Source organism: Parasteatoda tepidariorum, chromosome X2, assembly GCF_043381705.1.
Source record: "Parasteatoda tepidariorum isolate YZ-2023 chromosome X2, CAS_Ptep_4.0, whole genome shotgun sequence".
Classification (NCBI taxonomy): domain Eukaryota; kingdom Metazoa; phylum Arthropoda; class Arachnida; order Araneae; family Theridiidae; genus Parasteatoda; species Parasteatoda tepidariorum.
In genome coordinates, this window is record NC_092215.1 from 25971532 (window position 1) to 25996384 (window position 24853).

The 24853-nt window shown below is 26.5% G+C and overlaps 1 protein-coding gene and 1 long non-coding RNA gene across 2 annotated transcripts in view; one reads left to right on the forward strand and one right to left on the reverse strand.

Annotated features, from left to right (window-relative positions):
* Positions 1 to 1128: 1128 nt before the first annotated feature.
* LOC139427243 (uncharacterized) lies at positions 1129 to 7484 on the reverse strand. Its single transcript, XR_011638381.1, has 2 exons — positions 7213 to 7484; positions 1129 to 5681 (listed from the first exon to the last, which is right to left on the reverse strand). It is a non-coding gene; the product is annotated as an uncharacterized lncRNA (long non-coding RNA).
* LOC107437513 (uncharacterized) overlaps positions 7479 to 24853 on the forward strand; it is a gene marked incomplete at its 5' end in the record, with an annotated part of 153551 nt that continues 136176 nt past the window's right edge. Inside the window, 9 exon segments of the mRNA XM_071188260.1 lie at positions 7479 to 7533; positions 8596 to 8656; positions 9788 to 9828; positions 9909 to 9941; positions 12383 to 12474; positions 13651 to 13721; positions 13797 to 13972; positions 17465 to 17482; positions 20120 to 20189. Coding sequence (XP_071044361.1) covers positions 9801 to 9828; positions 9909 to 9941; positions 12383 to 12474; positions 13651 to 13721; positions 13797 to 13972; positions 17465 to 17482; positions 20120 to 20189 — 488 coding nt within the window.

Consider the following 24853-nt stretch of genomic DNA (forward strand, 5'->3'; position numbering starts at 1 on the left):
TATATACAGGGTGTCTATAAAAGAACTCCGGGGTTTTAAAAATTCATATCTCACTAACTATAAAAGATAGCAAAATTTAGTCGATTTCTCTGAAAAGAGTAGCTCAAAAAGTTTTACTCATACCAATTGGGAATGTTTGTATCAACTGTTGGCGGCGCTGCAGGGCGTTGACCTTGAAATGACGTCGCGAAATTTGAAATGATGGCGACTCCGCAACAAAAGGCTCAATGTGTTATTTGGCTCATAGAAACGAAGTCTTTAGTTACCGTACAAAGAAACTTTCGACGTAACTATGGTGTTAACCCGCCTTCTGGCAAAACCATTCGTCAATGGTTCAGTGCGTTTAAGGAAACAGGAAGTGTTTTGAAGCAAAAGTCGCCGGGTAGGCCGAGTGTGTCTCAAGAGAAAGTGTTAAAAAAACTTGAAGTTACTAAGTGTTAAAAAAAACTTGAAAATGTAAGCTTTTCAGTCATGTCTAAAACATGTATGTATGTTTTTTATTTCATTAAAATATTTTGCCTCAAAACCCCGGAGTTCTTTTATAGACACCCTGTATATCCATTGATATATATCAACGAACCCTGAGTGCAATGTAAATTAACTACAACAACAAATAATAATTTTAGATATTAATTTGGGTTTTTTCCAATTATCTTTTCTTTAAAAGAAAAAAAATATTTAATAATTATCAGTTAATGTTGTAGCTTAAAAGAAAAGCTAATTTCATAACCCAAATTAATATAAGTAAATCCAAAGAGGAATAGTGCAGTAGAGCTATCGAAATGTGAAAATGATAATTCTGTTAAACATTTTTAAGTTTCATTTTTAAAAATAAATATTAAGAAACCATAAATGTACTTGAAAATGCTCATGAATTTTTTTCATGATTTTAAGTTCAGAATATTAAAAATAAAAACTTTAAAATTGTTTTTCTTTTGGAATTTTTTTTAAAAATTTTATGTAATTATTCATTAATTTAAAAATAATTTGTGAGTTAAAATTCACAATTATAAATTCTCCAGATTATTTTCAATTTATAATTTTACAATTACCAAATGTAAATAATGAAACCTGTATAAAAAAATATTTTTTGAGAAATACTTATTATAGCCAATATCATTTCAGTACTCATATTTAACAGCATTTATTTAGGGAAATTAATATGCTCTTTTTGTAAGTGTGAATACAATACATAAATTTTGCATACAATATGTGATAGGGCAATTTAAAATTTGATCACAGTATTTTTAAAGTTTTTTATACACATCTAAAAGCCATCAACTATATACAATTCATTTAATATAATTCAATGGATAGAGCTATAAATCCTAATAAATAAAAACTAATTGCAAATCTGCAAAAATATGCAATTAGTTTTTATTAATTAGGATTTAATGATTGAAATATTTTAAATAATTATTTGAATTTGAATCAATTATAAACACTCTTATCTAACAATAAAAGACAGTCTATACAACTTCGAAAACAGGCAATAATTGTATCCCAGTCTTCATCATTCCTAGATGTTTTAAAACAAGCCAACAAATTTCTGCTAGTGTGTATGGCAATTCTTTAATTACACCATCACAAAAGCATAAATTACCAAGCTTGTATGCAGTTTAACAACCTAAATTCTTTGAAGTGTACATCCAGAAACAGCATTTATGTCTGTAATAAAATAGGTTCACAAAAACATGGCAGATTTTTTTTAAATAGTTAAACCAATTTTTTTTTAACAGAAATTTCCTTTTACGAATATTTCTGCATCAGTACCTGCTTCTGCCAACAACAACCACTAAGAAGCCATATGGTATAACTACATCTTTCAATCTAATTGATTTGTATACATCAACAAAATTATAATTGCATGACTGTAATTCTTTTGACTTATCAGATACCTTAACTACTATATATGCATTGAATAAGATAACTCACATAAAATATGTTTTTCTTTTCATTACGTGAATCCAATTAACCCAATAGAGAAAAAAAAAGTTCAATACCAACATAAATATTTTATAGACAAACATACTTTTAAGATCTGTTTCTTTAAAGACATAAAACAGAGAAATTTGTCACATTTTTTAAAGTTGACGCACATCATTTTTAAACTAATTTTATAAAACATGGTGTCAAAATAATTCGTACATTCAAGTTCAACTTAAATTCTGTACTATAGCTATAAAGCATTTTAACACTCAACAGTAAAAACTCACTTTAAAAAAATAATAAAATTTAATAGCCAAAGAAATTTTAACATAGTGCCAATATTTTTAATGAACATATAAGTTTCAAAAATCAGTAACAGTATTCTTGTCAAACATGTTTTATAATGGGATTGTAGTAAATATATATCTTTATCAAGCCAACTTTTCTACAAAAATGAATAGTAAATAAACGATGAAAAAAGTTGAACAAATATTTGTTCAAAGGATAAAATTTAAGTGCATGTTGTAGTATTCAATATCAGCAACAGTTAAATATAAAAAATATAGAGTCAGAAAGTTATTAACAATTAAAATAAATAACACTAATTTTAAGCCAAGAATTATTCAGTGGATTAAAATTTTATAAATTTAAGAACTCAAATAGATTATCAGTAAACATGTCAATAAAAAATAAGCATATTCAATTACTACTTCACACCTTTTTGTTTATAAATGTACAGCAATAAAGACAACAAATGTGTATTGATACAATTTTAATTAAAATTCGTAATTTTATTCTCATTGTTACCAAATAAATTACTTTCTGTATTGAATGTGCTTTTAACAATAATTTATATTTGATAGTAACTTTAGTTCAAAACATAACACAAACAGCTTTGATGAAGATATTAAAAATAATCAAATAACTTTCTACACAAGAGAAGAGTTTAATTTGCACACATAAAACAATAGAACTTTAACATTATATTTAAGTTCAGGAAAGATAAAATTATACATATCTTTTTGTTTACAGAAATAAAACAAGTAAAGATAAGGTTATTATGTTAATTGCTCTGATTTATTTACCTTTTAAACACAAATTTTGTCAACATTATTACTCAGCTTGCAAGTGCAGACCGAAAAATTTAATCAATAATATTAAAGAATTAACAAGTTACTTTTATTTCATTACCAAAAATCAACCACTATCATTGTAATTCATAATAACAAGAAGTGGTACAATTTGCATCGTTTACTTCAAATACAATACATAAATTGTAAGCAAAATTATAATGAATCCAAAGCAATTCCAGAGAAAATTTACTGGTTGAAAAGAGGCTGCAAGTCACAAAACCACATTACATTTTCTTTTTTCTCTTTAGTGATTGCAAGCTTTAAATTAAAATCAATAACACTTCTAACACAAAATTTTTAAAGGGTAAAGGTATAAGAGTTACAGATAAATGATTGTTAAATTTTACAGAAGCATGCAGAACAACAAACTAAATAACAATTCCTTCTTTGACTATATATATAAAAAAAAAAACACTTGTAAATAAAAATACAACTAAAAAACCAAATTTTAACATTGAAAGCCAAAATAATAAGAAATTATGCAATTTGCACTTTTTAACTCAAACACAGTAAATAAGTCAAGGGAAAAATTAGCAGATTTTAGAGAAAATTTACAAGAGCGAATGAGGCCGCAAGTTAACAGACCATATTATATTTCCTTTTTCTTCACTCATATTAAATTGGAATCAATAAATATGTCTCAAAAGAAAATTTTTGAAGACAGGAACATACCAGATAAAATTTACAGAAGCAAAGTTGGCAGTAACTCCATAAACCATAGTAAACTTTTTTGTTTCTTCTCTTTTAATTTCTTAGAAATTACTTTAATCAAAATGATATCAATAAGTAATTCTTCATAACTAATTGTAAAAGTCAGACAAATATGAAATAACAGAATATTTGTATTCTTAAAGAAACAGAACTCATGAATTATACTAAATTTGAGAAATACTGGCTAAAAGCAGGTTAAAAAATAGAGTAAATAAAATACATAAATCAATGAACTGGATCACAGGGTGCAGGGAAAAAAACCTGGTAAACTATTTACAATATATTATTAGTATTAAGGATAAATAAATTAACAAAATATAAGTAGTAGACAAAAAAAAACATAAATTTAAAAAAAAAATTTAACTTCTATTCCATGATGCAAGAAATTGGTCAGTTTTTTTCCTGCACCCTGAGTAATAAATCCAAGATGCCCTAGAAATCTTAAGTAAAAATGGCAACATGTTAATGATCATATTTTTCTTAAAAGATTCAACAAACCAAATTTATATATAAATGAAATTAAAAATTATTATAAATTTTAACAGATGACAGAAAAATTTATTTATTTAAGAATCAATACTCAAAATATATAAATCTATGAAATAAATATTAGTAGATCCAGAAAAATTTGCTTATACTTAGACAAAAATGAACCCAAAAAATTAATTTATAATTTTCATTTAAGATATAAATAAATAAAAGATATATCATTGTGATTGCATTATTTTGAACATAAAACTTTTTAATTAAAACATATATGACTATTTAACATTTTTAAAAACTTATAATTTTGATAATTTTCTATATTTTTTTCTTGTTTCATTAACTTTGTGAACATCAATGTGATTGGAGCAATCGCAAAGAAAATGCATTCTTGTGATTAAAAATAATTTTAAAAGGGCACAGTCAGTGGGTGTTTGTTTTCATCAGAGTAGACTAATAGGGGAACGTTCAAATCTTCCAGATTATCATAAATTTCATTCAATGTATTAATATCTAAAATTGATATTGTTTACCGTGGACATTGTTGTGTTCTCTAATAAAGAGATGCAGTTAAATAATTTCTCTGAGGGAAACAGCCAACTACCATTAGATTTTAATTTAATTAATTCAGCATAATGAGGATCAATATCTGGAAAAATTAGGCACTCTAAACATGCCTGACATTTAGTAAACTTTTTTGCCTTCATGGCAACACAGTCAGAAAAATATCGGATCCAAATTTGGAAGAGATTGTCTCCACTAACGTTGTAACCTTTGGGGAGTTTATCGATGAATATGTTCCTAATTAACAGAAAACCTGTAAAGATACAGTGGAGCTTGGGTGATCATTGGAGCCACAGGCATGCCTCATTATTCCAAAAAAAAAACTGAAAGAAATCCATACAATTTAAAACACGTATCTTAAAAATTCATTTTACACATAATCCATGGCAAATATACCAGTAAAAAAGTGCCTCAAGGGAATCTTGATTAAATCTAGATGTCATAACATAAATATAGTTGCAACTATCAATCATGAAATGTGACAAATCTAGAGTGGCTTTGAAAGTGACAATAAAGCCAGAATATGTTGAGTGAGGAATGAAATGGTAAATCCTTTCCCTTGTGAGGCGCTCCTACTGAGCAAGGTATTCAATGAAACTTCGAATTTCCTAAAATTATAACTTCAGAGTAAGATATAGTTTATTTTTAAAGCCATTTTGGAATGTTATAAAAATCTTGCCTTTCAAATACCTTAAAAGATTTGGATTTTAACTTTAAAGCTGATGATGGCACCCTAGAATTCATAGCATCTATGAGACAATCAATATGCTGTACAAAGGTGACACATCCTTCACTTCCAGCAGGTTTGCTGTTGTGAGCTTTAAAATGCTGTATTCCAGCTCCAACAGAGCTGATGAAAAACTGAATTAAGAAAAAGAAAAAGATATTAGTTTACTCAAGATTTGAGTTTTTTTAAACCAAAAATGCTTTCAAAATTAAAATCAAATGCCCTTAATTTAATAATGCTTTTAAATATCCTAAGTTGGTTCTTAAATTGCATAAGAAATGGATAAAAATATAGCAATAAACAGAAAAGTTTTTTTAGAAATGCATTGTCTTTGAATTGGAGATAATGAAACTTTAAAAATAACAATTTGGCAAACCCTACACCAAAATATCAGATAGTAAAAACTAAAAACAGTAAGAGATCACTAAAAAGGATTATAATTACCTCAAAAGTCATTGCAACATTCATGTCTGAAAATGCTTGGGCAGCAGTCAACTTTGGACAAACTTTCACAAAAAGAAAAAATTAATTTGCAGCTAAGATGAATTTAAAATTTTTCACTATTTCCTGAACCAAATAACAAACCTTTTGGAAATCAGTTAATTTCGTCGCATTCAACTTTTAAAATTGAATATAAAACTCCAAAATTTTTAAAATTTAAATACTTCAAAACTAATTTGAAATTTTTTTTTTTTTTTTAAAAAGTCAACAGTTCCTTTATTTGGTGTTAGGGCAAATCTAGTAGAATACCAAACAATACAATATTGTGTAAATCGAGCCCGTTTATTGAAATAATTCCAATTTTCTTTTAAATCAAATGAGAACAAAATTTGCTAAATTATGAAAATCTTTAGGAGGTCACAGTTACCTACCATCATTGCATCCTTGTTTACAGACATCTAATTACTAACTAATTAATCTTGTTTACAGACATAAATTAGACACCTTTGAGACAAATATAAAACACGCAAAACAAATGTTTTTTTTCCCTTTAAAAATACTACAAAAAGAAGAGAAACAATTTTATCATTATCCCAAAAAATAACATGCTGATTTTCAAGCTGAGAAGTTTCAGAAATAGAGAAATTACTGTGAAAATAAATCAGATATCAAAGCTTTTGGTAACTAAAACATAGTTAAGGAAAATTAAATATAATGAAACCACTTTACTAATGGGAAAAAAATAAGACTTGAAAGCTTTGGTGCACTACCATGCTGAGATGCACATAGCCTGCTTATGTTTAATATTCTTTTCACAATATATATCACTTTATGTAACTAATTTTAAAAAAACTTAACTTCTTAAGTAAATTATACCTAATTAAAAAAAAAGGTATTCTAATTAGGTTGATTTAGAGTACATTCGAATAATAAATGAAAAGTATTATTAGAAGTTTGATTCCAAGTCAGAGTTTAAAGATCGTAAGACAATTGGTAATCGGTTTAAGTATTATAAATACTTTTATCTATATTTTGTTGCAAAAAGATTACTAACTTCAAAGAATCTTTGTTTATTAATTTGATCATCATTTAATTAAACTCATTAAAGTCATCTTATAATCAATATCACTTAGGCAATGTTATTCGGGCTTAGTAACGTTTATATAATGTACTCGACATTAATAAAATAATCAATCGGTTACATACTTTTGAATCTATACATACCTTCTATAAAGTGCTTACTGCATATTAAACTGTAGTCGGACAGTTTTCAGTATATTTTTTTAATGGCATCTGTATATTACGTGTTTTAAAATTCAAACCAAAGCACAAACAAGTTGTAAACAACATACGGCTTTTTAAAACCGGAACTTCCGGTGGCCTCAGTAAACACTGCCCCCTACCGTTGAAAATATGAAACACTGTTGTAAATAAGTTGGTTATGAGAGAAAAATTAATTTATTTTACCTATGTTTGTACCAAGTTTTTTAAAACGTTTGAATCAGGTTTTCATAATATTCGTGTAAAAAAGTCTTACTTTTATGGGTGAGTGTGCCCTCACCTTAAAGATAATATTTGTTATGATTCATATTAGAAATTCTTGATTTTCTACGAGTACACATTATTATTTAATTATTTTGTCTATTAAGAGTAGAATTAATTTATTTCGTACATATATACAAATTTTTTTTCAAATGTTTTTGTTAGGTTTTAATAAAATTTGTGTTGAAACGTCCTGTATTATGTGGTTGAGTATGCTCTCTCTAATGATAATGTTTCTTGTGATTCATATTAGAAATAGCTTTTGATTTTTTACTTAAGATATTAATAAAATAGATTGAATATAATGTCTGTCTCATAAACAGACCAGAATAATATACAAAATTTTCTTAATGTACATTAAAATTGATTTGTTTTTGTTAATAAACTTCTGGGAAGCAGAGCTTTGAATGTAAGGATTTTGCTGATATTTTTACAAATACACATTATTATTTAATTATTTTGTCTATTAAAAGAAGAATCAATTTATTTTATACAGATATACCAAACTTTTTCAAATGTTTTTGTTAGATTTTAATAGTATATGTGTGGAGAAGTCTTGTATTATGATGTAGTTGAGCATGCTCTCTCTCATGATAATGTTTGTTGTGATTCATATTAGAAATAGCGTTTGATTTTTTTACTTAAGATATTAATTAAATAGATTTACTATAATGTCTGTTTTATAAACAGAGCAGAATAATAAAAAAGTTGTTAATTTACATTAAAATTTATTTGTTTTTGTTAATGAACTTCTAGGGACAAAGCTTTCGAAATATAAGGATTATGCTGATATTTTCGCAAATACACTTTATTATTTAGTTATTTTGTCTAATAAGAATAGAATCAATTTATTTTATATATATATACTAAACTTTTTCAAATGTTTTTGTTATGGTTTGATGATATTTGTGTCGAAAAATCTTATATTATGTGGTTTAGTGTGCTCTCTAAATATAATATTTATGATTCATATTAAAGTAGTTTATGGGTTTTTTAATTTCGACATTAATCAAGTATAATGCCTATTTTATAATTCTCCCTCACACTTATTTCCTTTCAATTTAGGATTCAACTTCGAACCAAGAAAACAATTCAAAAGAAATAGTGAAGAAGTAGAGAGAGTTTTGTGAGTACTTTTTATTTAATAAAGTCACTGCTGCATGAATTTGAAATGGCTGCTTACATATTTTTCACTCATTGACCAGAGATTTCAATTGCTAGGCTTTCCATCTTCTTATTCTAAAACTGTTTTATTCATATTACTATGTCTATATTATATATTGTATTACTGTGTCTACATTCTAGAGGTAAGTGTTGTAAAAGAAGTATTTTTTGTTGTAAGCAGAAGTATTTGTTCAACCATGTGGCAGAATTTTTTTGGGCTTTCTGCGACAAACCTCTCTAGCACTAATATCTTTCTGCAAGATACTTTTAATAATAACTAATATGCATGTTATTCATTAAATTTAAAGTAACAGAAATGTTCTATTTACAAAAAAAAAAACCTATTTGGATATAAATAAATAGTATATATTTATTTTTTTTAATGAATATGTAATAATTTTTTTTTCAAATATCATGGGCGATATTCTCACATTTTGTAAAAGGAAAACACGGTATTTCTTTTTTCACATTTCGTAAATCATCATCACATTAAAAAAATAATAATTAAAAATCAGTGAAAGAAAAGAAGACCAATTTTTTTCCCCCAAAAGGGAATAAAAAAAATCACGATTATTTCTTCCCCTCTGATGTGTGAAAAAAATCTTTTAAGCATTTACTGCAGAAAAGAAATTTTTTGCTTCAATATTCTTTATTTTTCATTCTTCTCAAATTAGGATTGAAAAATTAAGAACATTTCTTTACACTCCGATGCGTGAAAAAGGCATCTTTTAAATATAATTTTAGAGAAGAAAAAAATTTTTACGTTTTTGCAGAAAAGAAAACGAATATTTTTTACTTTCTAAAGGGAAATTCTTTCTGCAAGAACTCTGTAACATTCTACGACAATGTCACTGTGTTGCCGCAATTCTGCTACGGGATTGTTCAAGACATTAAATTGATTAAAAATCGTCCATATCTCATATTCAATTTATAAATATACCTGAGAAATGCTTTAAACCAAGCAACTTTACTTTCAGGGGTTAGTTAGTTAATTATTAAAGGTGATTTGGTGCAAAGTAGTCAAATTTCCCTTTTAAGTAATTATTGTATTAACTTTTAAAGGAAGACTAAATGTTAAAATTTTTTGTAACAGTTGCTGATTTCAAATGGCGAAAAGAGGGAAAAAAAAAGAAAGTAAGAAAATTCATAAACAATTATTGTTCATTGTATTATAAAATTCATATTCATTTCTTAATCACAATTCTCAATTTTAGTTAAAGCATTAGCAGCTGATGAGAATGAAGATGGTAAGATTGTATTTTTTAATTTTACAAACAAAAAATTTCGATCACTTGTCTATCTCTTTAATTGTTTCTTGATAAGTTTTTTATCCACTTTTTTGAAGCATGCAGATAAATGACATTTTTGTATCTAAATCAGGTTTAGCTAATGTTGTAGCATTAAAAATTTTATATATAAACACTTTGTCTCCACAGCAAGTTTTTAACTATTTAGCAGAGTTCTAGTAAATATATTCCATATAAAGTGTAAAACTTGAAGGGTATATAAGCAAATTTTTTAAAAGCATTTGTTAATTTTTGAAGATCATTGCAACACTTTTTTCATAAGTGTAATCTAATGATCAGCCTCATTTTCTAATTGTTGAGGCGAGCATTTTTTTTTAAAAATATTACATTTCTTTTGGTGTAAAACAAAATCTGAGAAACAAAAAACTCAGCTTTTTCTTATTTACAACATCAGAATTTTCTTAATATTCTCTACAAGCAAATAAGAATGAAATATGTGAAGAAGGGGAAATTGTTTTTTTCCTTGGGGTTTATTCAATACTATCAGCGTTTGCTTCGAAAATATTTGTTGTGCTGATTACTTTGGTTGAGCAAATTTCTCTCTTCATTTTTGTCATAGAATCAATCCAATTTTTCCAATTTGTTGCATTTATTTTATTAATATGAGTAATTAATGATTTTTATTGTTTTCATTTGGTTTTCTTAGTGTGAAATTTAAATTATCAGATTTGCTTATATTCTCCTTGAAATACAAATACATATCTCATATCATAATGCGTATTAACTTAATTTATGGGATAGACACCACAATTCGTATTAAAGTGAACTATGTACCCCATCTTATTTCACATGTTAACTGAATCGTAATTTGTACTTTTCATATAAAGCTGATTTTCAAATTACTTAATGCAATTCATTTTTGGTTTGTGTTTGAAAGTCACGTAAATGCAAAGAACACATTGCTGTTCTTATTACACCAATTTAAAATTAGGTATAGTAGTTTATATTCACACAACTAAAATGTCTTACTTCATATCCACGCAGTTTTAAAAATCAAATATTGCGATTTGCGTTCATGAGTTTTAAAAAGTGCACACAGTGATTCGTATTCAACATTATTTCAAAGTCACACTTTGTTTCAAATTCACACAATTTAAGAATTACACATCATGAAATGTATTCACATTATTTAAAGTAACATAAAGTGATTAACCTTTTGATAAAGTGATTAACCTTTTGATGATTTAAAAATCAGCTATCGTGATTCGTATTCCCCTAATTTAAATATCACTTATGATTCGTTGTCACATGATTTTAAAATCAAATATTACATTTTGTACTAATACAATTTAAAAGTCACATTATGCGATTCGTATTCACGCTATTTAATAATTACACAGCATGAATTCTATTCAAATGATTTATAAGAAGATATTGTGGTTCACATTTTTGCTATTTAAAAATCAAACAGTATGATTCATATTCATGCTATTTATTTCAGTCTATGTATTCTATGGATAAAAAGCAAAAAATGATTAAGTTTTGTATCCAGCCAACTTATAATTTGAAACATTTAAATTTAATGAACACATATAAAAAAAATTTATGCAATATTTTTTAATTATACCTTTTTTTTTTCTTTGAAGCTTTAATTATTTTTTAATACTCAAGAATTGAAATTTCTCTTACTGTATAGATTTGAATCTAAACCTCACTTTTTCCAATGCTAATGCTACTGAGTATTGGGTGCAGTTACAGCATTAGTTAGAGCAATTGCAGGTAGCTGATAAAGCAGTTGCAGGTTTATGTATATATTTAAAAACTCTTGATGCTGGTAGGATAAATAAATTATTCACTTTTTCATTTCAATTTTTTTTTATTTCATAAACATTGGATAGCAATAAACATTTTTAGAATTTTTTTTTTCATGAAAACATTTTGAGAATTTGGAATGCAGCTTAGATTTAAATAAATACAGTAATCTAGTAATATTGTTACAAAATGTGTTTAACTTTCTTGCTGATTTTTTATTCATTATACATATGTAATTGTTAAAATTTCATGAAATAAGATCAAAAGAAAAATATATAAATTTCTCATTTTACGAAAATTATAATTTATAATTTTACTACTGATAATAAAACTGACCACAATCAATGAATATGTATATTCCTGTACATACACTTATTGCTACTGAAACTTCATTTACTTTTTTCATGGAATTCTCTGTCCTATTTATATGTTTTTGTGATCTAAGCATACAAAGTAAAATTCATTAAATAAATAAAAATATATTAAAGCATAATACTGCTTTATTTGGTAAAACTCTTACTAAGAGCCAGAAAAGTTGGCTTCTTTGCATGACAAAAACTTTTTTTATATATACATATGTGAAATGTGTGTTTAAAAGAAAAACATTTTTTGTTTTCATTGACTTACAGACAGAGTCTTTCAAGGTGGTTTTGAAATTCTCAAGGGGTTTCAGTGTAGTTCAAATTTATCTCAATCACTTTACGATTTTTTCCGTGAGGAGGTAAGTATTTTTAATTTAATTTCTAAGTATAGTATACAATTTAAAATTGTACTACATTCTTTTTCCCTTCTTCATATAATATGCAATTCAATTAAAGTAATGAAATTTGTAAAGTATTTTTCTGATGCAGTATAGGACCTTAAATCCGGCACTCACGGCACCGACGAAATTCGTATTTCGGAATTTGCCGAATTTTGGATCACTTCCGGAAGTTCCAATATGGCTCCCATATATTATGATAATTCAATTACGCTGTTAATTTCAGAAAAACCAATAAATTTAGCTAAGTTTCAATTCTAGATTTTGATGGGGTGAATTTAAAACTGTCCTTTCTTTAAAAATTTCATTAATTAAAATAATAATCTATTGATATAATCAAGAAAAAATAATCCAAAAAAGAAATAATCGTTTCTTCTTCGGAGGGAGATCATTGTTCTCGTTTTTTCTTTTACATAACATTTTGTTTTAACAAAAGACGTTTATCTCGCTAAAAAAAAAAATAAAAAATAAGCTAACAAGGAACTACAAAAAAAGTAACAATTAATACTAAGAAACTAACAATGAATAACTGCGAAAAAGAAGCAAACAACTAATAACGATAAATAAATCGAATTTAAAAAAAAGCAGCAAAAGGGACAGAATTCATTTTGTACACCAAGTGAGAAAGAAGTTTCAATGTCAAAAGGGTGTGGCTAATTTATGATCAAACAGGAGAGGGAAATGTGGGGACAAACCAATAAGGCACTTGCACAGCTGTCAAGATTGATTGATCAGTTTCTCCCAACTTGCATTTATTTATTTTGTTCATTGGAAATGCAGTTGTTTTTACTTTTTCAATTTCAACTGCTTTAGGAATAGATGTTTTGTTTGACATAGATTTATTATTTTTTCTCTTCATGTTTTTATTTTTAAAAGATAAAATATAGTTACTTACTTCAAGAGAAAAAAATTCCAAATAAAAAGAAAATATGACTGATTTTTTTTTCTCTTATCAATAAAAATTTCTTAGAAATTTTTTTTTTTAAAGATTAGGTCGGATTAAGTGTTGAATTTCGAGTCTTGCCGGATTAGGGGTCCCATACTGTACCTATTTTAACAGAGATATTTAATTATTTCAAATAAATTGGTAATAAAAAGGAGGAAAAAAATAATTAAATTATAATGGACTCCTTACAGTTGGAAAAATTGTATAGAAGCAGTGTACTCAAAAGTATTTTCAAAAAAGCCGAGATTATTGCCATAAAAAAGTAAGTGCACAAAGCTCTTTTAGTTTTTTTTTATTTCATTGGTTCTGTAAACAAATTTAATTTTTTCTCTTATAGGGATGGTGAGAATAACAATGTATATGTTGATTTTAATTTGCACTTATCACGAGAGCAACTTAACCTCAGATACAGATCATTCTCTCTGAGGAAAACTTTGAAAAATATACTTTCTGGGGAAATAAATTGTTTTACTGTGACTGGATTTTTCAGAAGTTTAAAATTGGACATTGAAGGTAAATTGTTTAAATGTATTGTTTTGATAAATATCAGTTTGTAATTACTTGACTATTTCAAACCCATAATAAATGGGCACATAGATATGTATGGAAGGTTATTTAAGGGGGAACAACACTGTAGAAAGCTGTAAAAATAAAGGATTTTTTTAATTAATTTTGCAACATTAAAAAAATCCTTTATTTTTACAGCTTTCTACAGTGTTATTGTTGCACAACTGTTGCAAATAATTACACAATTGTTGCAAATAATGAAATTTGCAACAATTGTGATAAATTGTGATAATTGTGATAAAAAATTTTTATCTTATTGTACATATTTTAATCTTTATTTTATCATGATACACAAAAATTTAAATTAGAAATTAGCGCTTATTTAATACATTGTTTATAACTTATATTTTTAATATTCTATAACTTGCTGTACTCTTGAGTTGAAAAAAAGAAATTCATCCAAATTTGATTCCCAGTTGTACATAAGGTTTTTAAAAAACAATTTTTTTCCCACAAAATGGCAGTTCTGGGCAATTCTGTGTTAAGGTCAACCAGGTGACCAGAATTTTAAACTTCATTTTTTTTCAGTAAGCAAGGTATCATTATTTTCAAGATAAAAAACTGAGATTTTAAAATGATAAATTTTAACTTATCAGTTTCCAATTAGCTGTAGGCTGTTAAATGAAAGGTTTCATCATTTGAAATTTTTAACCACGGTGAATGAATCTCTAGCAAGTAGTTTTTTTTTAATTGCACTAATGATAGAAAATGGAGTAAACAATAATTATAGTGAACTGCATCAAAACAGGGTAGCTTGCACAAATGTGCAGAAGCACTTCACATTTTGATTTACAAAAAAATTTCCAAGATGCTCTTTTTTTATATTTTACGTCCGTCAACAAAATATATATTTGTACTTTGCCACTAAGATTTAACCTAATAATTTTTTTTTTGTTTAATGCAAGATTCTAAGTCTCCTTTGTATAGTCTATTTTGATTTCAAAAATAATAAATACTTTTATTGTAAATCAATAATAAATTATTTTTACATCTGATACCACTGCTTTTCATTGCATTTGTTTTCATCTAATTCCATCTCTTATTTCGCCTTTTCTTCATAAGATAAAGTGACATATGAATAGAAACCGTCTAAGGCTACCCATTACCAGGGACAACCCTGAATCAATTAGATGAACCGTGACAGTTGTGTGTTGGGTCAAGTGGAGATTTTAAGAAATGTCGTTTCCTGTTTCAATGTCATTCCTTTTCTGTTACAGTTTTCCATTTTAAAAGAAATAACATCATATCTCAAATGGTTTTTAATTTTAAAATGTTTCTGTAAAGAAGAATAAATTAGTTATGTACAAAAAATATTTTGTATTTAATTACAAAAAAGCATATGCTAAATGTTCTCAACATTAAATCTATTTTGATAAAAGGTAAATAAAAAATAACACATTTCTTTTGCAAACATTGACATTTTAAGCATTTATTTAATTAAATGTTGTGCAACATTCATCTTTTTCGTATTTAATATGGTAAGAAAATTCCGATTTGATTTTCACAAGGTTAATATCATTGTCTATATAATAAATATTTTTGTTATTGTTGATTCTAATATCTATTGCCAATATTAGCAAGCCTGCTTGGTGAAACCAAGTGAATTTCAGGCGAAGGGTGCACAATTTTTCAGTAATGCCATCTATATGGCCAAGAGTACAACTTCAGCCACACACGCATCACAGCCCGTTCAGCCACAGATCGTAATTTCCTTTTCAGTACCCCCAGAGGTTTTGATTTGTTATTGGAACATGAAGAGCTTTATGACCAGACATATTTAACTTGCAACAGTCACCATTTACTACAAAAAGATTCTTCAACCGGCGGGTATCAAACTTACGCCCTTTCGGACATGGGCCCAACGCCCTACCATCCAGGCTTTCATGACCATAAATATTTTTAAGAATAATATATATTAAAGAATAAAAACCTTTTATCTCTGATTATTCTTACAATAAGCTGATATATCATATTTTATATTCAAAATATAGAGAAAATGTCCCATCAATTTAGTTTTCGGTTTTATTGAGGTAAAATCTAGACTAATTAATTTTTTTGCTTTCTATTGCAACTTCATCCTCATAGTTTTTTTATGAAATTCTAACTTGATTTTAAACTTTATAAGCACTCATTAAATAATTTTCATTTTTGTATTTAGCAATACTGTGAAAATATAACTCTTTCTATTGCTTCAAAATTTTAAACAATTATTTACTATTCTTTATTTTAATTGCATGCTAACGCATGCAATTAAAAGAGAACGTTATTTGTCTATAATCATTTACTATTTAATAAAAAATAACAAAAAATAGCTGAAGTGACAAAATACTTTTGGTATACAAAACGTAACTATCAATTTTCTGATAAATAAAAGCGGTATGTGTGCAATGCTGATCATACTTGACACAATTGTTGAATATTTTTCATGAAAGCGGTTATTTTGCAATAGTGCGAAAATTTTATTATTAATGTTACATTAGAATTTTAAATAGTCATTTACTATTCATTATTTTGATTGCATATGTTGAATGAACATAAAGAAGTTATTTAGCAATAATGTAAAAATTTAATCATAAATATTGTTTAGAATTGTAAACAGTTAGTTACTATTTAATATTTTAATTGCAATTGAATGAGCATAATTAATATTTTTGAATCCTCATTCTTTATTGAAGAAAATATGACAAAAATAGCTGATATGACAAAATAAGTTTAACATGCAGAGCATGATTATTACCTTGTCTGGGAAGTAAAGATAGCCCACGTGCAGTGCTTACCACACAGCCACAAGCATGCCGTTGATCACTAAACTTATAGAGATCTTTTTTTCTAGCAAATTTTTTATCTGGAATTTTTTTTTTTACCTAGCTAATTCTCGTTACAGACAAAGAGCTTGGGGCAAAATCATGGAAAACTGCCTTTTTTAAATTGTTGAGATGCCTTTTTTTTGTGGTAAGCATGATTTCCACGTTAAAAAAATAAGTTTTTTCTGTTCATTCAACTGTTATCTGTGGAAATCACATAAACTTGTGAAATACTTATCTGGAAAGAATGCTGAAGACCAGTCTGTTTTAAAAATGCTACATTTGAGAAAATGTGTCTTAACATTATATTGCCCTTCAAATGTATTCATATTTGGAAGTTGTAGTGTGTTAACTCATCAATGTATTTTATGAATGAAGTTATATTATTTAAATTTGCACATTTAGTGCTTCATTTTTAGTATATTTAAGTAAAAAGATTAAAAGAATTATTGTGTATGGATTAATAATTCAGTAATATAAGTGAGAAATGAATGAAATGTCATTTGACAATAAGAAAATTCATTTGAAGGTTTATATTATTCACTACATAATTTATTACAAGATTTGTAATGCTCATAAATTATAATTGTTGTTTAAATTCATTTTTAATTACTCTTCTTAATTTATATTCTAGACCTGGAAGAAGTAGATGGTAAGAATCTTTTTTTTTTCTTTTAATTTTTGTAAGAAAAACAATTTACTATTTGCTTGTTTATTTTAATATAATTTTTTGTTCATTTTGCATTTTAATATGACATATAGATTAAGGAAATTTCTATTCTTTAATGCAGTGTCAAAATTTTATTTTAGAAATTTAAGTATCCTTAAGTTTTGAAATAATGTCATAATTATTTTTTATTAGATTGCAGTTCCAGAAAGTAATAGATTAACTTTCCTTTGAACTATATATGGTCCGCTTTTTAACAAATTTTTCTGTACAACCAAATGCAGTACAGTAAACATTTAACCAAATACAGTGCATTTTAATACTTTTAACTTAAAAATTTCTGCATCAATTGAAAATAACAAGGAGAAACGGAAGGTGGAAAATTTTTCTCTTGATTCACCCTGCAGTCACATGGTTCATTCTGAGTACAAAAATTATCATCATGTACATGCTCTGTTTACATTTTATTTCTATGGATGCAACGCCAAATTGGTGAAATAAAATTTCTTGAAAATAATTCTATAATTGAAATGCATAATATTTCTTAAGACTGGCCCACTGTTTGTTTTTTAAACTTTTTCATCAAATGAGAAAATTTATATTAAAATATGCATTGCGGTATTAAACATCTGTTGCATTTTAGGCAGAATAGTGGGATTAGATCCAGTAAGAATGTTAGCCAAATTTCAAAAAAATCGTTAAATTGAAAATTATTATTTTTTAAGGATTTGATTTCTTACTGTTGTAGTTTTTTTAACTGAATTATTTCAAATATTAATAACAAAATTATTAAATAAAGAATTAAGCTCACATGAGTCTACAAGCTATAACAAGCTACAAGCTCACAGAGTTCAATAAATGGGCAATCAAATGACTGTTTTGCAGAATATCCCACTATTTACCTATAGTTGCAAGAAGGAGTGCCATAATGGTATATTTTTATTAATGTTCTTGTAAGTTGTAAGACAAATTTGTTCCTGAAGCACTAAGTGCATTCTTGATTAAAATCAAGGTTTCATAATTCAAATTGAGTATGAATAATTTGTGAAAATTGCTAATTCTTTTCTCTGACAGACTTGAATCTACTCATTATTTTTCTTTGCATTTGATGTATTCATAATGAATAATGTACTCTTCTTTCTAAAGATGGAAAAAGAGATTAGTTAATGTATCTCAGAACAATATTTTTAACAATAAAAAAAAATTTATACAATAAATTTTGAAAATAAATCTTGTTCTTGATCATTATATTTAACCTGAGAGAGTAGCAAAAAATTAATTGGGACAAGATTTGAAAATAAAAATTCATACTAATTACTGAATGTATTATTGAAAAGATGTTTGGATAAGTAGGGGTAATGCATGTGGTCATTAGTTGAAATCTAGATAGGTTACTCTAGATACTACTACTACTAGACTCCTTTTCTCTGTCAAATAAGATTTATCCTAGTTAATTATATTTTTATTTTGGTTTTTCTCACTCAATATAAGCTTGCCTCATTGTGAATATTTTTTAACATCATTGTTTAAACAGATTCTAAAAGTATACAGTAATTTTAGTTACTGATATATTGTGTGTGTTCTTTGCCTAGAACAGAATTTCCTAATCTCTTCTGGTTTAAGGCATAAATAAAATTTGCTGGAATTATTTATTGTACCCCATAGTGTTAAAAAAGAGAGTAGTAGAATAATTTTTTAAAAAATATTTTTAATTTACAAAATTATTGGTCCAAAATCATGCAACACATAGAATGACAAACTCTGATCTAGAGTATGTAATGTCTTTTATCTTTGGGTGAAGCATAGCTTTTGATTCATTTATCTTCTCTTAAATTTTTGTTACATTTGGGACCTTTAAAAAATCAAGCTACAACCTACACAAGCACAGTTTCTCAAGGACTGTACCTGATCTCAACATTTCAAATTTAAAAGACAAAATTACTTTGCACAACAGAGGGATAAACAGATATGCTGGGAGATTCTTTTGAAAATGTCGTATACCATATGCAATTATAAGAGCATCAGAATGATGGTCACATTGAACTCCGTTTGTAAATTAGTATTGTTTATTATTATAAAAAATATTGTTAATTATAATGAAAAAAGTTATTTACTGCTTCAGTGGATAAATAGGTATTCATTTATTACACTTATTATGCTCGAAGTACTAAATATTCCTAACTTTTAGGGGGGGGGATATTTTTTGTTAGAATTTTGAACCCCATACTCTGCTGAGCATGGCAATTTTTTTTAACATTAGAATCTAGCACATCGTGTGATATGTATTTCTAAACACCATATTATTTTATGGGTGCCATGTGAATCTCTTGCTTTCTATAAATGACAAGTGTTAATTGAAACAAGAAAGGAAAGATGTAAATATGATATCTCATTTAACTTTAGTATGTTTGTTAAATTTAACCTTAAACTTTGAGGTATTTTTCAGAAGTGTTAAAATCGAGTACTTTTGAAAATCTGAAGCTCTCAAAACAAAAAGAGATTTTAATAGGTGTTGGGTACTGTTCATAAAAAGCACAATTATTTGATACAGTGTTATTTTGAGGGGGTTATGTTTTATTTTTATATATGGTTTCATTTATAAAATATGTGGTTTCACTTCAGATAAGCCAGCTGAAATAGAACATTATCTCGAGATCGAGTTTGAATATGTTCCCTGTTCTGATCCAAAAGAGTAAGTAGTTGCTTCATTATTAATGAGTTAATTATATTTTCATAAAAATAAATTAACTTAGTGAAATAAGTTCTCTAAGATTGCAAATGTTACATTTAAAACTTTATATATCTTATTAAAAGTATAAGACTTTTTTTTATAACTTGTGAAAATGTATTAAAAATAAATAAAAGTATTATTAGAATTGTTCAGTGTTTATAATTCATAGTCTACAAATTAAATGATTAGTTACGTAGTAATTCTGGTTTGAGTTCAGTTATCTAGCGCTAAACCTGAATGTTTCCTTTACATTGCATGCATTAGAATTTACATGCATAACAAATTACATGTCATTGTATAGTAATCAATAAATTAAAAAAGAAATTCTCACATTTTAAGTAAATTGCTAGATTATACAAATGTTTTCAATACCTGGTTTTGTATATGAAACATTAGCTCTTATTTTTCTCTGTTTTATGTTTGTCAGACCTTTCACAATTTGTCCAAATGTCAAAAGTCCAAACCAGTTTGTTATAATGTTATTAAAAATTTTAGTGAAAATTTAATAATTCTTTAAGGCATAAATTTCAATTTCTTAATTTTTGTTGTGCTTTTTAGAAAAATATCCTTTTAAAAGTATGATTCATTATTGATCTAACTTCTTACTGTAAAGAAAGTTTGTGCCTTGACATTAATTGTAGAATATGGATTTTGTTTTTAATTTTCTTTTTTTAATATTCAATTGTGGAAAGTATTTTACTATTTTTATGTATTATGTCAGAAGTTTTATGTATTATGTATGTTGTTTTATGTATTATGTATCTCTTTAACAAATCAACTTTGCCAAAAATTATTGAGAGGACGCATAATAACTTTGAATTCAAATCACTGAAAATTATTTTGGACTTGGCTTATGGAAAACAGTCAAGGGGCAATTTTTTAATGCTTGTATACAGTTATTATTTTGAAATGATAACATTGTTTAAGTGTAAATAATTTAAAATATAAGGTAAACACTGAATTATGTGCATATTTAACGTTTTAAAAATCACTCCTTCATTTTGAAGAAAAGAAAAATAGATGACAATTCAGTTTTAAGTTCAAAAATCTAGTTTGCCTAACTCTAATAACGTTACCAGTGTAAAAACAATGTTTCATTAACTATGATTTTACTTTTTAAAAGAAAACAAAAATAACCGTTTTCCTTAGTAAATAAAGTTAACTTTGAGCTCTAAATGAATTTTATAAAGCTGAGATATTTTGAAAAGAGCACAAATGATATCACATATACAGGCGTACAATTCTATCTAAACTATAACCAAGCACCTTTTTCTGTGTCAAAACACAGAATAGTAATAACATGTCTAAATACATTTAGTGTTTGGGGATTTTTTATTTCTGCTTATTCTTGGGGAATTTTATTTCTGCTTTTTCCATGTTTTAGCTTTATAAAATTCCACTTGTGTCATTTTTGTTATCTTACAGAGTGTCCAGAAATAGGGAAAACTAGGAATTATCAGGGAACTTATTGATTCTGGTAATTTCAAGGAATTTCTCAAAAAATCTTAGTAAAACAAGTATAAGTTTTTTAACAACAAGCGATCAAGGATTGTTACAATACGTGAGCCGGGCTTCACTAAAAATAGAACAAACAAGTATTCTCAGTGGTAACGAAGTTTCTGATCTTTTTTTTTTCAGTAGGAATTCATTGGGTTTTTTTTATCATTTCCCTAAGGTTATGATATGCAAATTTCGAACTTGGGCTATCACTTTTTTAAAGTGTTCGATCCGCAACAATTCCATTGTATCTCATTTGAAGAGATAGTTTGTTTGGAAATAATTTACCATTTACAAAGCCCCTTTCACATGGCTTTTCAAATTACAATATCTTTTATGAAAAAATTTTGAATTATAAGGTATAAATTTTTTTTATACCATATTAATCTATGTATTTTTCAAAATCAAAATCTGAAGTTTCAATAGTTTTTATTTGGTAGAAGCCAAGAAAAATTAAAATGAATTATTTTTAAAAAAAAATTATGGCGACAATGAAGAAATATTTGAATGGGTCATTAATCTTTAATTGTGGTTAACTTACAAGGAACTTGATTTACGCTTGCGTAGAATAAAATTTCATTCATATATTTTTCGCTAATAACGGATTGATAATGCTTTTTTTTTTCAATTGAAAAATACAATGTGTTTTTTTTTTAGTCTTCTGAAAATTTATTTGTAATTTAATAAAGAAATTTGAATAAAAATATTTTATTAATGAATGTTGAGTTTTATAACAGCATGTTTCTGATAGAATGCTTTTTTTTATTTTATCAGCTTAGTTAGTTCTTACAATTTCAATAATATACCATCGTATGCATAGATTTGCAAAAATATGTATATCAATTTTTTCAAAATATATATATTTTATAATTATTAATACAAATGCATAGTCAACATTTTTAAGCATCTTACAATAAATTTGTTAATGACCTGTCTGCTCATGTTTCACAGAATTATTTTTCTAACTTTTTATTTAAATTTTAACATTTCTTAAAAACTTATTCCTTATGCTACCATGTATATTATTTTTCCATTCTACTAATCAATTGTTTTAGTACTTTAATTTATGTTTTCCTTTAAAATAAAATTCCTTTTTAAATTATTGTTATGTTTTTATTGAAAGAAAAATTAGAACTATTGCCAGCTAGCTGAGAATTAAATCTTGTTAAGAAATTAAAAATATTCTGCTGATCAAAATCATTTGATGCAGAACAGCCGACTATTTACTAAGCATATTATTGTTTTCGAAAAATAAAAATAAGTTATGGATTTTTTTTTATTTTTTTTTTTTGTTTCTTATTTATTTGAGTAATGAAAAGTAAATGTGTATGCGTGCACAGCCAAAAAATACAACAGTTTGTTTTGTTTTTTAAATGAATAAAAACTATGGACATACAATTTTATTTTGACATTCAAGGTTAGTCTTTCTTGCCCGCTAACTTTAAAAAAGTTACCCTTTTCTTTTAAAAAGTTAAAAATATTTGCTTAAAAAGTTGTTTATATTATTTCTCAACTTTAGCACAATTCAAAAAAATATTGCTATATCAGGAAAATGTTCAATATGCCTTGTTTTGTCAAAAAAAAAAAAACTACTGAAATAAAACATTTTAAAAAGATTTGAAAATGTGCTATTTTTAGAATCGCTAAAAAATTGTTCTTTTTCTAACATTAGGATTTTTTCTACTTAAATAACCTATAATACTCGTTTTGAAGAAATTACGAATGCAAATTTGGATCTAATATTTCATAATAAGGAAACAAGAATATTAGTTATTCATTGATAATTGTTTCATTGCACCGAAATAGTTAATTCTTTTCGAAACAATCGGCCTTGCGATTATTTAACTTTGATTCTTTGGATTAGAGGTCATTTCATGCGCGTCATTCAACTTTAAAATTTCAAATATAAAATGCAAGAATTACAAGGATGCGTAAGCTGGCTTTAACTAATAATATAAAACTGAAAAAATCGTCGGCAAAGGAAGTTATCTCAGGAGTAAAATGTCAGAGTTAAAAAATTGAACAATTGTTACTCTTGTTTATTTTGGGGTATTATTAACCTAAATTTTCCTTTATTTTAGTTTTTTAAATTATATCTTTTAATAAACTAATGAAATGAGTGTGTAAATAATTTCCATTCTTTTTACTGGAAACCAAGTTTACATGAACTTCTTTCTTATACCTCTTAATCTCGAAAGCCTCTATATCTCAAAATTTCTGAAATTACCTTCAATTACTGTCTAAAATCATTGTATTTTCCAAGTTTATGTCGAATATTTTTTTCTTCAAAACCTCCGTTTCTCGAATTTCTAATAATAGAGCACAAATGTCAAAACTTTCTTTATCAGTAGAACTTATAGACAGAGATGAATTTCATGAACCCACAAAAAGTAGGGATGAGCAGGTTGGGGATGTTTCTTGGAATTTCAATCACTATCCCTGCTCTTCCTTAGCTAGAAAGGAAGACAATGATTCTGGTAGTTTGTGAGGGGTTACCACCAGGGGTTAGTTTTTGAAAAGAGATAAGAAAGCTAAGAATAGAAATTCATTTTCACCTCAAAATTGCAACCAATGGATCAAAGGATAATTAAGAGTTTTAAAGTGAATTATCGAAAATAGTTGGTATGCAAACTTCTAGATGCTATCAGAGTTACTGTTTTGTCTGGAGAAATGTGTCTAAAAACTATCCAAAATGGTTTTAAAAAGCTGGTTTTAGGAATAGTTTTGAGGATGAACAAGAAGGTGAAGGCATCAGTAAAGAAGAAGGAACTGCTGACGCTGAAAATGCAGTGCCAGAGTTTCCAGAATGGAATGCAATAAAATCTGGATTTAATGTTGACATTGATTTTGAAGATTTTCACAAGTGAACAACTGTCTGGTAACATGCGGAACATTGACAGATGTGGAAATGATAGATAATCTCAAAGGAATATCAGTTGAAGAGGAAGAAGCTGAAGATCATATTGATGAATCAAAAGTGAATGCAAAAGAGGTAGAATAGCTGTAGAATTCGTATAAACTTTTCTTGAATCCCAGGAAAATGTTGGATATGAGGAATTTGCGCTCTTTTTAACCTTAAAATAATTATCTAAACAAATAAGATTATACGTCAAATATCTTAGAAAATT